The sequence below is a fragment of the Salvelinus fontinalis genome, chromosome 4 (assembly GCF_029448725.1).
Source record: "Salvelinus fontinalis isolate EN_2023a chromosome 4, ASM2944872v1, whole genome shotgun sequence".
Taxonomy (NCBI): domain Eukaryota; kingdom Metazoa; phylum Chordata; class Actinopteri; order Salmoniformes; family Salmonidae; genus Salvelinus; species Salvelinus fontinalis.
Window position 1 is genome coordinate 84,703,749 of NC_074668.1, and position 15,933 is coordinate 84,719,681.

General features: G+C 45.4%; 1 protein-coding gene across 3 annotated transcripts in view; it reads left to right on the plus strand.

Moving 5' to 3' along the window:
- Positions 1-15,933, plus strand: part of myo9aa (myosin IXAa) — a 152,013-nt gene that overhangs the window by 83,943 nt on the left and 52,137 nt on the right. For 2 of the 3 annotated variants that reach the window (XM_055921739.1, XM_055921737.1), the window contains exons 3-6: positions 6,621-6,715; positions 7,160-7,222; positions 9,052-9,151; positions 15,278-15,331. In XM_055921739.1, the coding sequence (XP_055777714.1) occupies positions 6,621-6,715; positions 7,160-7,222; positions 9,052-9,151; positions 15,278-15,331 (312 nt within the window). The remainder of the gene's footprint in view (positions 1-6,620; positions 6,716-7,159; positions 7,223-9,051; positions 9,152-15,277; positions 15,332-15,933) is intronic. The other variant, XM_055921738.1, reaches the window with a different exon arrangement.

Genomic DNA, 15,933 nt, shown 5'->3' on the forward strand with positions numbered 1-15,933 from the left:
ACCCTCTGGCCAGCCTCATGTGGCTAGTGCTAACTAGCTAGCTGAGAGGATTGTTTGCGTGCCCTGCCTGGCCTGCCCAGCCTCATGTGGCTAGTGCTAGCTGAGAGGGTTGTAGATAAACAAGCGTGCTGATTGTTGTGATGAGGACAGCCTTTCATCTCAACCACGCCCACTCATTTCCATAATGTCCCACAACTAACTCATTTCCCACAACTAACTCATAATGTCCCACAACTAATTCATATCCCACAACTAACTCATAATGTCCCACAACTAACTCATAATGTCCCACAACTAACTCATAATGAGCTACTGGCATTAGGGGGAATAGCTCGGTCTTTCTCCATCTCTCTCGCTCCCTCTTTTTTTTTACTGTCTCAGTTTCTCTCTGTGACCCATTGGGCCAGTAACCCAAAAATTACGCTGATTCTAATACCCGAGCCGACAAAGTTAAAAATCTGCTCATGTGCCCTTGAGCAAGGCACTTAACCCTAATTTGATCAATGGGCACCGTACTATTATGACTGACCCTGTAAGCAACACATTTCACTGCACCTATCTGGTGTATGTGACATTAAAAACTGTTTTACTTGTTCTCTCTCTCTTTTTGTATTGCACCCTCCATCTGTCTTGCACTTACTTCTCTTATTCTGCCTCACGCCCTGCCTCACGCCCTGCCTCGCCCATTTCTGTGATGAGTCATCAGGTTGCGTCTACCTGTTGTGGTTCACTATGAGAGTTTGTCAGACAAACTCTTCTGTGGTTTCAGTTTCAAACCCAGTGTCCAGCACACCAATTCAGTGTCTCAGATCTTGTAGAATTCTTACCAAGATATTATACCAAGGTAAACACCACCACTTAAACTGAATGGAGAAAGTAATGGTTGAAGGTTCTCAAATCTTTTGTCAGTTTCAAAGCAAGAACTTAGTATGGGACAGAGTATAGGGTTTGCCCCTTAGGCCCCCTATGTTGCAGCCCTCATTTATCAAACCACATTTTATTTGTCATATGCACTGAATACAACAGGTGTAGATCTTATGGTGATATACTTACTTAATACTTACGTTAATGCAGTTCAAGAAATAGAGTTAAGACAATATTGACTGAACAAACTAACGTAAAACAATTCAATAAAAAGTAACACAATAAAATAGGCTATATACAGGGGGTACCGGTACCAAGTCAATGTGTGGCGGTACAGTTTAGTCGAGGTCATTTCTACATGTAGGTAGGGGTAAAGTCTGACTTAAGTTCCAAGGCATGGTGGTTGTAGGGCGTAGGGAGAGGGTGTTGTGGGTGGTAGGGAGGGGGTGTTGTGGGGGGTAGGGAGGGGGTGGGTGGTCGTGCAGTTCTACGAAGTCTGCCATGTGGAAGACCTCTAACAATGGCATCTTTATGTGCTCTGTTTGAAGAGCTTAATTGTTCAAACGGACCTTTGGACTCGACCAACGCTCGTGTCAACGGCGGTGCCTCTGCATACTTGAATAACTCCGAAACTATTATTAACATGCCGAAGTCAAGTCACAATTTCCTGCATTGGCCAGGGTCAGTAGATGACTCATTTGAGCGCAGAGTCATTTTGCGTGCAGAGAGAACCTCATAAGGAGTTAGTTTGTTCCAGTGTAAGATCCTGTGACACTTGTAGCATTGGGTGGACATGTTTAATTGCACCCGGAGGTTGCAGCTTGACTTTCAGTGTTTCTCCTAAATTACCACAGTCCATGCTAGCGTTAGTGCTGCTGCTAATTCCCTTAGGCCCACAACTTGGATTCTTCTCCTTTCCTCCTGCTGGGTTTGAACCGATTGAACACAAAGAAGCACAGAGCAAGATTCATTGTGGGGAATTTCCGTTGGAGAGATTTCAACCGTTATTTTCTAGATAAGGGGTCAATAGTATTTTGTTTCAAGGGGGTTTTGGGATCACGTTGTGGCTTTTCAATACATCTCTTTAGTTGAATCACTTAGGTTTATTTAGTTAACCAACTCAACCAGATCACCTCCAGCATGGCTAACATTCCCTATTTGAAGACACAAATGATGTTCACTTTTTAATGAAGTAACACCTGGTAAAGTAATGCTCTAACTAGTCTTAACAACATTGTTTTAGAATTATGTTATGTAGTGTGTTAGTTGGCCTAATTGCTTTGTAATTGCATAATAATGGAGATTAGCATATTTTGTTTGTCACAGAAGAGCACCAAAATGTTTTTTAAGCAGGACCTGTAATCGCTCAGTCTGTCACCTAAAGATGCTATATGAAGGAATCACACTGGAAAGCTGGCATGGATCTCTAGGACCTTGTCTGTGAGCAACTGCTACCTTTAAAACCCATTGCCTTCTTGTCTCTCCCTTTTAACAGTCTGGGGGAAACATGACTCAATATAACCCCATGATTAACCAAACCCCACGATTAACCAAACCAAACCACAGCAACTTTAGCCAGAATGACCTAAGAAGGTGTGGGATTACAGGGGAAACCGTTAGCAGTTAGCCTGGGTAAAACAGTATCTGCGAAGAGTGATTGATTGGTGTGCTCAACTCACAAACGTTTGTAGTAGAAAAAGGTATTTGGGTGCTGGGTTCAAAAGGCAAACATTTGAAAAAAGGAAGAACCTGAACTCACTGGAATATTCTTTTGAGTTTTAATGTATTTTGTTTTTAGCAGCAGAGGTCAGAGCAAACGGACGTGTTTCGGCGACAGCCTTCGTCAGCGCTTATTTTTTTTTAAACGTATCTGCCCACACACACACTGTTGCATAAAACTGGATCTGGCAACACACACACACGCACACACGCTGTGGCATAAAAAACGGATCTGCCCACACACACACTGTTGCATAAAACTGGATCTGCCAACACACGCACACACGCACACACGCACACGCACACATGCACACACACACGCACACCCACTGTGGCATAATTGTGATACAAGCTGTGTCTAGTCATCATTGACTGTTTGATCTCATTGTGAAAGTTGTTGAACCCTCAGATTGCATTAGGTGAGTCGTAGACACATCATTGTGGATAATGATAGGATGTGTTCAGGGAAGCTGTGTGAGTCAGTGAGCAGAAGTGAGACCTTGCATGTCTACAGACTCAATGGCTTTACACAGGCAGCCCAATTCTGAGGTTTTCTCCTCCAATAATTGCTATTTTGACCAATCAGATCAGCTCTGAAAAAGATCTGATGTGAAAAGATCTGATGTGATTGGTCAAAAGAACAATTAGTGACCAATTAGTGTAAACGCAGCCAAAGACGAGACATGGAGGAAATGGACGTGAGCAACATGTAGTGAAGTACAGTAAGTAGCCTTCATGGTCAGACTGATTTTACCGTAACAGTTGGTGACCTGCCCTATACAAGACAGCCATATGTTAGGTATGAGCCTACATCACTTGAAGCAGTATTGGGCCTGAACATGCACATAAACTATGTATAGTTGATGTATGGGGATGTTGTTGCTGTGTTCACTTATCAGCATCACATGGGGCCAGGAAACTGCCAATACAACCCAGCGTGGAAAATGAGCTCATAGCTGCAACCCATCAGAGCAGTCGCTCCACTGTCTGTCAACTCAGCCTCTATTTTGTTCTCTTCTCTGAGAGCCCAATGTGACCCTAATGGCGCTTTTAAAAATTCACACATACACAACGGCTCTGTTCTTCTCTCTCCTTCAGCAGGAGTCACTAATTAACTCATCCTATATGATTACGGTCTGTGTCTCCGCTCAGCGCTGCATGACCCAGTGCCCACATTGTAGTGTCCCCGACATACAAAGCTCTTCTTATCCACCACAGATGGGAGGCACTAATGGAATTCCTACAGAATGTTGCAAATGTGTAAGATCTGACTGGAATTGTAATTATTGACCCTGCTGTTGAAAAGGAAGAGGATCCGTCATGAAGTCAATGTGACTCAGTGTAGCTAATCTGTCCATGTGCTCTTCTACTTTGTAGATATATTTTTAATTAGGAGGACTTCTTTACTGTGCCCTTGCACTTATCAGCATGTTGCCTTTTTAATGAACCCTGCCTCCAAAGTGTATTGATGAATGTCACGTTAGCTCAGTACTAGGTTACTCATAACCACCGCTTTTCTAATGTATTCTATGGAAAGTAGATCTGTGCATCTGGAGACTGATTACAACAAGAACAGTGCTAAGATCTGTCTCTGTTCTCCACTCACTCTGATCCCATGCCCAGTTGCAGTCCATGACATCACACAGCAGTTGCTGTAGTCAGGGGTCACGTGTCCCTATCAGTGGCAGGACACTTAAGCAATAAGGCCCGAGAGAGTGTGGTTTTTCTTTGCACGACGCAATGCGGAGTGCCTGGATACAGCCCTTAGCCGTGGTATATTCGCCATATACCACTAACCCCAGAGGTTCCTTATTGCTATTATAAACTGGTTACCAACGTAATTAGAGCAGTAAAAATAAATGCTTTGTCATACCCGTGGTATACGGTCTGATATACCACGGCTGTCAGCCAATCAGCATTCAGGGCTCGAACCACCCAGTTTATAATAACCTTTATAGCACAGCAGCACAAGACAAGGGCCCCTTGGGATCTATCCCAGCCCACCCTTCCTGCACGCTCTCTACTCTGGCTCCACTCCACTGAAGCTAAACAGTCCCTCATGTTTCCTATCGAGAAAGCTATGAAGTGCATATTTCTGCTCTGATATAATGCAGTTTGGCAGTGCTGTTTTTGTTTCTGACCACGCCCCTGTTGTAGTTGTCATAGACTTCTACCTGTGAACCAATGGAATTGTAAGTTTGCTCCTTTGATCACTTCTCCAGCTGCTTCTTAAAGGACCAGGACCAAGTGTCTCTTGTTGCATGCTGGATGCTAGCCATGGTCCTGCTCATCCCGATATTATCTGAGGAAGATTTACTGTGGCAGATATGAAGCTAGCCAAGCCTGCGGAACAATACATATGTTGTCGGCCATAAATGTGTCTGCTCTAACTAGGGATGGTTTTACACAGACCAGGTGGATGTACACACGGTACACCCAAGTAAATCATTCAGAGTTTTTAATGGTTCCCACTCCAGTTTCATGTATAACGTGGAATTTTGAGTGTCGAAGAATACCTGGAATGTTCTACGGTCTGCTGTTTGACCCTAGTTTGCTTCCTTCACCTTGAATAATGTGTAAGATTCATGCGTGGGTTCCAAGATGCACTTCTTCCTCGATAGAGCCGGATGTGAAGTAGGGATACTGGTTGCTGGTTGGATGTCTCGTCTGACCTGTACTTTTTGGATGGAGCAGGTTAGCTAGGTCATGGCTAGAAGGGGTACAGCTTTTGTCAAGTTAAAGTTAAAAAATATATATATTTGCATTTTAGCTAACCCTAACCCTTTTCCTAACCTAATTCTCCTAACCTGCTACGATAATTCTTTGATGATTGTCTTATAGCTCCTTCACAGCCTATCATCCAGCCTTTCAACATCTCACCCTTACTGGTTTCCACATCATCAACTCCTATCCAGTACTCCAATAGTATTGACTTGGCACTCTAATGCAGTTTCACCTCAATATGCTCAATATGGGAACATGGTGTGTTAACTTTTCCTCTGTGTCTGCCTGTGGACAGTTTGTCTGGCGGGCGAGTCACAAAGAGCTGTGAGGTCACTGATGCCGGCTGCGACCCGGACGTGTTCGTGTGGCCCAGCCCTACCAGTAGCAAAGCGGCCGAGTGTCCTGGGTTCTGCCACCAGTGTAGCGTCCTCCAGTGAAGTGTGAATAAGAGCAGGGAGGTGTGCTCCCGCGGTCTCCGGCCTATTTACTCAGACTCTCTGCCCATCAGGCTGTGGTGGCTCAACCCGTCCTGGTGCGCCTCCACCTTGCGTTAGCACGCTAGCCATCCGTTTTAATAGCGCACGTGTCAGCAAGCACTGAGCTGAAGTGAACGGCGATGCTATGCGAAGGGAGTGGGCCGGGCGGCCCGGTTGTTTTCTCCCCATTCCAGATGCACAAAGTGCAGCTCAAAAAGTGATTCACGGAGGAATTTGTTTACTTGCGGCGGAGGCTACAAATAACTGCCGGGTTTCTAAAGGGTGAATAAGGACTTCCCCTCCAGGCAGCTGTACAACACAAACAGAGCCAGAGGGGAATTACTGGACTCTTATTAAAGCATACCACTAAACATGTTACAGCAGGTCCACATGGATTGCATTACCCAATGGACACTTTTCCCCCCCTATCAGGGCTTCTTGCTGCAGCTCCATCATTTTTGGGCCATTTGTCTTACTTTAAACTGAAGAGCTTTGGAGTATTCTGAGGACATGTTGGTTTCTGTGCTGCTCCCAGCCTGTTATGTGTATGTATGTGTGTGTGTTGTGTGATGAGGCTCCTGTGTCAGCAAAATGATACATTTCCTGTATAATGCATAAATAAAGATCTATTCCATGTTATTAGACTGAATGAAATATGGCTCTGAGGTGTACTTGATCAAATAAATGTCTTGAGGTTGGCTCACGGTGGTTGTTATCCCAGATTGGTTGACCCACAAACATGCCCACGCCTACCAGTCTTTTCCAACATGGACATAAAACCTTGTGTCACCTGCATGGATTTGCTCTCATCCCCTCTCTCTTCTCTCTCCTCTGCAGGCATTTGGGAATGCAAAAACTGCCCACAACAACAACTCGAGTCGCTTCGGCAAGTTCATCCAAGTGAATTACCAGGAGAGTGGCACTGTCCGAGGGTGAGAAAGACCCATTCAGATATTACATTTCAAGTCATTGTTTACCTTGTTTTACCTGGAGCTCCTACATCCTAGTTGACTGGCTCTGTCCCCTGGCTCTGTCCCCTGGCTCTGTCCCCTGGCTCTGTCCCCTGGCTCTGTCCCCTGGCTCCTCATCTATATTCAGGCACCGATGACGTGGACGTTGATTAAGATCAAATAAATGTGGAAGACAAATTTCGGTTGAATACATTCAGTTGCGCAACTGACTAGGTGTCCCCATCCCCTGTCTATTCTGTGTCCCCTGTCTATTCTGTGTCCCCTGCTAACACATCTATAGTCCTACCAGTCTAGTGAATTTGGTGGCAGCTCAGAGTGCATTGTCCAATGCCAATATCTGATCAAGTTGGTCCCGATCCCCCCCCCATGTTGTGACTGACGCCAGGTCTGTGCTGTTTGTTCCAGAGCCTATGTGGAGAAGTACCTTCTGGAGAAATCAAGACTGGTCTACCAGGAGCACAATGAACGGTAAGCATTCACACTGAATCATCCCACTGCCACACAGACAGTCATCATCATACTGTATTGGACTGTAGTTTCATATTAGTGCAGAACAAGGACATAGCATTGTATTCAAATATAATCAGACATTGATCATTTCCCTCATTGTTTTGTAGACTGAGTACATGTTGTGGTTTAGGAACACTTACACAGTAAACCACATTGGGTAAACAAATACACAATGAATGACTAGTTGGAGAATCATTTATTTTCACCACAGTGTTGACAAAGTGAAGATCTCTGAATTCACAGTGTCTATATAGAGACAATTTGATAAGCTAGAATCCAGAATTGAGTAGCTCTCACAAACTAGTCCAGAAATCCTTCCACTGAGGTTGTCTCTGTTGAGAGGACTTCAACTCCGTGTGAATAACAACTCCATTCTATATAAAAGGGATCATGTGGGAATGATTGCACCACATGAAATTGAGTGTCTCTAGAACCACACACACACTCTCAAAACAGAGGGTGAACTCAATCCTGATTGGATCCCACTGCTGCCACCAATGCATTTAGACATTGACACTTTCGTGGAGGAATCCAATTGTCCATTCGTGCTAGAAAGTCCTTTCCTACAGTAGGTGTGAGTTTCAGTTGGTCACAGCAGGGTCAGTGACAGAAATGTGGTGCCACATTGATCCTGACACAAGTGTGGACCTGGACTGGAGCCTCTTGCAGTTCATGTTCCAATACTGTAGTATTTAATTATTATTATTATTATTATTATTTACCTTTTTAACTAGGCAAGTCAGTTAAGAACAAATTCTTATTTACAATGACGGCCTACCCCGGCCAAACCCGGACGACGCTGGACCAATTGTGCGCCGCCCTATGGGACTCCCAATCATGGCTGGATGTGATACAGCCTGGAATCGAACCAGGGACTGTAGTGACACCTCTTGCACTAAGATGCAGTGCCTAAGACCGCTGTGCTACTCGGGAGCAAAGTAGCTGTCTCACAATTCACCAAATCCTGAAAACTCTTAACAAATATGGACTTTTCCACTGTTATTCTGTCGTCCTTCACAGTTTATGATTGTGTCCTGAAGGAAGTTAACGCCAAGTATCAAGTACAGTTTGACATCAACAAGTGTTCAACAGAATCAGTCTAGATGATGGTGTATTACCCAGCCAAGCTCAGGCTGTGTGAAGTATTTCTCAGCAGCCCTAAGTGCGGTTGACACTAATGTGCTGTGCAGGCTGAATGGTGTTGCAAAGGTTAACCTCACTCTGGGGGGGGCTAAAATGGGCCCCCTGTGGGTCGGGGGGGTGCTCTTATTGAGAGATTTCTGACTCCAGGCTCCCACTACAGCTGCAGCACGGTTCTGCCCTCTGACCTCTACGCTACACACTCAGTCTTGTACAGCTAACCTTGTGGGGACACACAACTCAGTCCCATTCAAAATCCTATTTTCCTTAACACTTAACCCTAGCTCCTAACACCAATTCTAACCTTAACCCTAAACCCCCTAGAAATAGCATTTGACCTTGTGGGGACTAACAAAATGTCCCCAGTTGGTCAAATTTTTGTTTGTTTACTATTGTTGCGGGGACTTCTGGTCCCCACAAGAATAGTTAAACAGGTCCATACACACACACACACACACACACACACACACACACACACACACACACACACACACACACACACACACACACACACACACACACACACACACACACACACACAATGAGAGAACTTGTCCCTATTGGACAATCCAGTGTTTGTTTGTCTTGTTAGTAAAAACCAATGATGTAAAGTGGTGTTAATGTCTTCTGACCTGCTTGCCTTTCAGGAACTACCATGTGTTTTACTACCTGCTGGCAGGAGCAAGTGAGGAGGAGAGGAGTGCCTTTCACCTCAAAAAGCCTGAAGAATATCATTACCTCAACCAGGTGAGAGATCCAGTAGGACTTCAACACTGTAGCCAAGACAGATCTGTAGCCCCTTATCACGGACTGGTGATTGGACAAGATGTATCTGACTGTCTGACTGTGTCTGTCTGACTGTGCATGACACATGGTTGTCTCTGGGTTTTGTCTTTGTGTCTGTACCAAAGGGTTTGTGTATATGGTCTGTCTGACTAGTTGTTTCAGGGTTTTGTTTCAGGGTTTTGTTTCTCTGTGTCGTCTGTCTGTACCAAAGGGTTTGTGTATATGGTCTGTCTGACTAGTTGTTTCAGGGTTTTGTTTCAGGGTTTTGTTTCTCTGTGTCGTCTGTCGTCTGTCTTTACCAAAGGGTTTGTGTATATGGTCTGTCTGACTAGTTGTTTCAGGGTTTTGTTTCTCTGTGTTGTCTGTCGTCTGTCTGTACCAAAGGGTTTGTGTGTATGGTCTTTCTGACTAGTCGTTTCTGGGTTTTGTTTCTGTGTGTGTGTGTGTCGTCTGTGTGAATCACGCAGCTGCCTGTTCCCAGAGGCCCACAGTGGCCGTCGACCAGACCTATGTCTCGCCCTCTGTCTCCCTCTTACTCTCTCTCTCCGCAAACAGGAAGCAGAGGAAAGCAAAGAGCAGAGGAAACATTACATTGTTGGTGCCTTTCAGCAGCTCCTATAGTCTCTCTCACACACAGAAACAGAGGCTTCAACAGAGCCTAATCCCTCAGCCCACCAGAGAGAGACACAAGGCACTGGGCCCTCTCATTACCATGACACTGCCTTGTGGCCCAGTTCATCTGCTGGCTTTTGGCACGTGGATGTTTGTTGGTCTGTGGAGTCTATGTACATGTGGGTTTGCATATCTACGTGTGTGTGTGTGTGGGGGGGGGGGGGGGGGGGTGGAACCCGCAGCACGGGGTCCCTCTCCGTGTCTCTCACAACACTCTGCCATCTCTGTTATCCCCACTCCTCTAATCCCAAGAGGATCCAGCCCAGTCTAACCAATCACAAAAGAACACACACACTTAGAAACATGCAGAAGGAAAAGCTGACAGGCTGGTCTACCCCTCTGTGTCATGCCAAGCTTTGTTTCCCATTTGCTTTCCTGGGTTTCACATAACCAGGCAACCACACACATTCATTCATACACAAGCTGATACACATGCAGATATATATACACACACAAACACAAACCCATTACAAGCTGATACACATGCACATATATACAGTTGCAGTCGGAAGTTTACATACACCTTAGACAAATCCATTCAAACTCAGATTTTCACAATTCCTGACATTTAATCAAAGTAAAAATGCCCTGTTTTAGGTCAGTTAGGATCAACACTTTGTTTTAAGAATGTGAAATGTCAGAATAATAGTAGAGAGAATGATTTATTTCAGCTTTTATTTCTTTCATCACGTTCCCAGTGGGTCAGAAGTTTACAATACCCTCAAGTAGTATTTGGTAACATTGCCTTTAAATTGTTTAACTTGGGTCAAACGTTTCGGGTAGCCTTCCACAAGCTTCCCACAATAAGTTGGGTGAATTTTGGCCCATCCCTCCTGACAGTGCTGGTGTAACTGAGTCAGGTTTGTAGGCCTCCTTGCTCGCACACGCTTTTTCAGTTCTGCCCAAAAATATTCTATGGGATTGAGGTCAGAGCTTTGTGATGGCCACTCCAAGACCTTGACTTTGTTGTCCTTAAGCCATTTTGCCACAACTTTGGTAGTATGCTTGGGGTCATTGTTCATCTGGAAGACCCATTTGCAACCAAGCGTTAACTTCCTGACTGATGTCTTGAGATGTTGCTTCAATGTATCCACATACTTTTCTTTCCTTATGATGCATCTATTTTGTGAAGTGCACCAGTCCCTCCGGCAGCAAAGCACCCCCACAACATGATGCTGCCACCATGCTTTGCCACCGTGCTTCACCCCCGTGCTTCACGGTTGGGATGGTGTTCTTCGGCTTGCAAGCGTCCCCCTTTTTCCTCCAACATAACGATGGTCATTATGGCCAAACAGTTCTATTTTTGTTTCATCAGACCAGAGGACATTTCTCCAAAAAGTACGATCTTTGTCCCCATGTGCAGTTGCAAACCGTAATCTGTCTTTTTAATGGCGGTTTTGGAGCAGTGGCTTCTTCCCTGCTGAGCGGCCTTTCAGGTTATGTCGATATAGGACTTGTTTTACTGTGGATATAGATACTTTTGTACCTGTTTCCTCCAGCATCTTCACAAGGTCTTTTGCTGTTGTTCTGGGGTTGATTTGCGCTTTTTGCACCAAAGAACGTTCATCTCTAGGAGACAGAACGCGTCTCCTTCCTGAGCGGTATGACGGCTGCGTGGTCCCATGGTGTTTATACTTGCGTACTATTGTTTGTACAGATGAAAGTGGTACCTTCAGGCGTTTGGAAATTGCTCCCAAGGATGAACCAGACTTGTGGAGGTTTACAATTTTATGGCTGATTTCTTTTGATTTCCCATGATGTCAAGCAAAGAGGCACTGAGTTTGAAGGTAGGCCTTGAAATGCATCCACAGGTACACCTCCAATTGACTCATGTCAATTGGCCTATCAGAAGTTTCTAAAACCATGACATCATTTTCTGGAATTTTCCAAGCTGTTTAAAAGGCACAGTCAACTTAGTGTACATACATTTCTAACCCACTGGAATTGTGATACAGTGAATTATAAGTGAAATAATATGTCTGTAAACAATTGTTTGAAAAATGACTTGTGTCATGCTCAAAGTAGATGTCCTAACTGACTTGCCAAAACTATAGTTTGTTAACAAGAAATTTGTGGAGTGGTTGAAAAACAAGTTTTAATGACCCCAACCTAAGTGTATGTAAACTTCCAACTTCAACTGTATATACACACACAAACCCATTACAAGTGAATACACATGCAAATATACACACACACACACACACACACACACACACACACACCCATTACAAGCGAATACACATGCAAATATATACACACACACACACACACACACACACACACACACACACACACACACACACACACACAAACCCATGACAAGCGAAAACACATGCAGATATATACACACACACACACACACACACACACACACACACACACACACACACACACACACACACAAATCCATTACAAGTGAATACACATGCAAATATACACACACACACACACAAATCCATTACAAGTGAATACACATGCAAATATACACACACACACACACACACACACACACACACACACACACACACACACACACACACACAAATCCATTACAAGTGAATACACATGCAAATATACACACACACACACACACAAACCCATTACAAGCGAATACACATGCAAATATGCACACACACACACACACAAACCCATGACAAGCGAATACACATGCAGATATACACACACACACACACACACACACACACAAACCCATTACAAGCGAATACACATGCAAATATACACACACACACACACACACACAAACCCATGACAAGCGAATACACATGCAGATATATATACACACACACACACACCACACAAACCCATTACAAGTGAATACACATGCAGATATACACACACACACACAAACCCATGACAAGCGAATACGCATGCAGATATACACACACACACACACACACAAACCCATGACAAGCGAATACACATGCAAATGTACACACACACACACACAAACCCATGACAAGCGAATACACATGCAAATGTACACACACACACACATAAACCCATTACAAGCTGGGTGCAAAGTGTGGAATGTTGATGTTGTTCAAAACTTGTTGCACCTCTGCCAGCTCAAGAGATGTTCATAACATAGACACCACCACCCCCCCCCCCCCCACTCTGCCAGCTCAAGAGATGTTCATAACATAGACACCACCACCCCCCCCCCCCCCCCCCACTCTGCCAGCTCCAGAGATGTTCATAACATAGACACCACCACCCCCCCCCCCCCCCCCCCCCCCACTCTGCCAGCTCCAGAGATGTTCATAACATAGACCCCCCCCCCCCCCCCGATTCTGACAGCTCCAGAGATGTTCATATCATAACATAGACACCCCCCCCACTCTGCCAGCTCCAGAGATGTTCATATCATAACATAGACATCCCCCCCCCCCACTCTGCCAGCTCCAGAGATGTTCATATCATAACATAGACACCCCCCCCCCCCCACTCTGCCAGCTCCAGAGATGTTCATATCATAACATAGACATCCCCCCCCCCCCCACTCTGCCAGCTCCAGAGGTGTTCATATCATAACATAGACACCCCCCCCCCCCCCACTCTGCCAGCTCCAGAGATGTTCATATCATAACATAGACATCCCCCCCCCCCCCCCCTCACTCTGCCAGCTCCAGAGATGATCATAACATAACATAGACACCCCCCCCCCCCCACTCTGCCAGCTCCAGAGATGTTCATATCATAACATAGACATCCCCCCCCCCACTCTGACAGCTCCAGAGATGTTCATATCATAACATAGACACCCCCCCCACTCTGCCAGCTCCAGAGATGTTCATATCATAACATAGACATCCCCCCCCCCCCCACTCTGCCAGCTCCAGAGATGTTCATATCATAACATAGACACCCCCCCCCCCCCACTCTGCCAGCTCCAGAGATGTTCATATCATAACATAGACATCCCCCCCCCCCACTCTGCCAGCTCCAGAGGTGTTCATAACATAGACACCCCCCCCCCCACTCTGCCAGCTCCAGAGATGTTCATATCATAACATAGACATCCACCCCCCCCCCCCTCACTCTGCCAGCTCCAGAGATGATCATAACATAACATAGACACCCCCCCCCCCCCCACTCTGCCAGCTCCAGAGATGTTCATATCACATAGACATCCACCCCCCCCCCCCCCACTCTGCCAGCTCCAGAGATGTTCATATCATAACATAGAACCCCCCCCCCCCACACTCTGACAGCTCCAGAGATGTTCATATCATAACATAGACACCCCCCCCCCCCACTCTGCCAGCTCCAAAGATGTTCATATAATAACATAGACACCCCCCCCCCCCCCCCTCACTCTGCCAGCTCCAGAGATGTTCATATCATAACATAGACACCCCCCCCCCACACTCTGACAGCTCCAGAGATGTTCATATCATAACATAGAACCCCCCCCCTCCCCACTCTGACAGCTCCAGAGATGTTCATATCACATAGACATCCACCCCCCCCCCACTCTGCCAGCTCCAGAGATGTTCATATCATAACATAGACACCCCCCCCCCCCCCCACTCTGACAGCTCCAGAGATGTTCATATCATAACATATAACCCCCCCCCTCCCCACTCTGACAGCTCCAGAGATGTTCATATCATAACATAGACACCCCCCCCCCCACTCTGACAACCTGAAGCCCATAATGAGAAGGGTGTGAATTCCTTCCATTTCTCTCTCCCTCTCTCTTTTCCAAAGTGTAACCCAGTCACTCAGAACAGCTTACAGTATTTCACAACTTCACATTCTAAGGGGTTCAGACAATCTGTTTACAGGCAAAATAAGCCATTTTCAAACTTAGCAATTTGTTCTCATAGCTATAGCATAGTTCTCTCTCCATATTTTTTGCCCTTATTTGTCATAATGCAGTCACCACATATTAGAATAATCATATGGCTAATTTCAGTGGTTCTATTAGCTTAGTATACTGTATGTATGGTGTCAGAATTAAAGCATGTTTCATCCCCATCGGTTTCTCACCATGCCAATGTCCTATGCTTCTGTCTGTGTTTTTGTGTGCATTGAGAGAGTGTGTGTTTTTGTGTGCATTGAGAGAGTGTGTGTTTTTGTGTGCATTGAGAGTGTGTGTTTGTGTGCATTGAGTGTGTGTTTGTGTGCATTGAGAGTGTGTTTTTGTGTGCATTGAGAGTGTGTGTTTTTGTGTGCATTGAGAGTGTGTGTGTGTGTTGACACTGAGTGTGTGTTTGTAGGATGGGCCCCAACGCGAGGTCTAAATATGACTTCATTCCCTCTACTAACTGCATGTCCCTTCCAGTTCCATGTGTATAGTGTGTGTGTGTGTGTGTGTGTGTGTGTTGTGTATGGAATGCTGCACTGCCTAACCCTAACCCCCATCTACTCTACCTTTTTAACCCTCTCCAGATGACAAAGAAAGTCCTGAGACTGCACTGGGAGAATTACTATGAGAGCGAAGCGGTCAGTATACATCTCTCTCGACGAGACTGTGTTGAGTGTTCACCAATCACCTGTAGGAGTTTTGGTTATCAAAACTAATAATCACTGGCTTCTCCCTCACAACTACATTGTCCTCACAAGTGCGTGTTCCCCTGTCACATTCTGTGCACTACCACACGCCTTTCTCCTTGCTTTTCCCTTTTGTTGTTGTTCTTCCTGGTTTGGGTTGTGTCCACTTCCTCAGTTGTGTGTAGCCTGTCCCAGTCTCTGTTCCTTCGATCTCTGTTCTGATCTTCTGGTTTGGCTTATTTGGTCATTAACTAGATAGAAGGATAGTCTTTAAGGGAGTTTACATACTGCACTGTATGTGGATATATACTGTAAACCAGGGCCCTCCAACCTCAGTCCTGGAGAGATACTGGGTATGCAGGCTTTCGCTCTAGACCAGCTCTAACATACCTGACTCAGCAAGATGTGGTTCAGATGGAAGACCAGCTCTAACATACCTGACTCAGCAAGACGTGGTTCAGATGGAAGACCAGCTCTAACATACCTGACTCAGCAAGACGTGGTTCAGATGGAAGACCAGGTCTAACATACCTGACTCAGCAAGACGTGGTTCA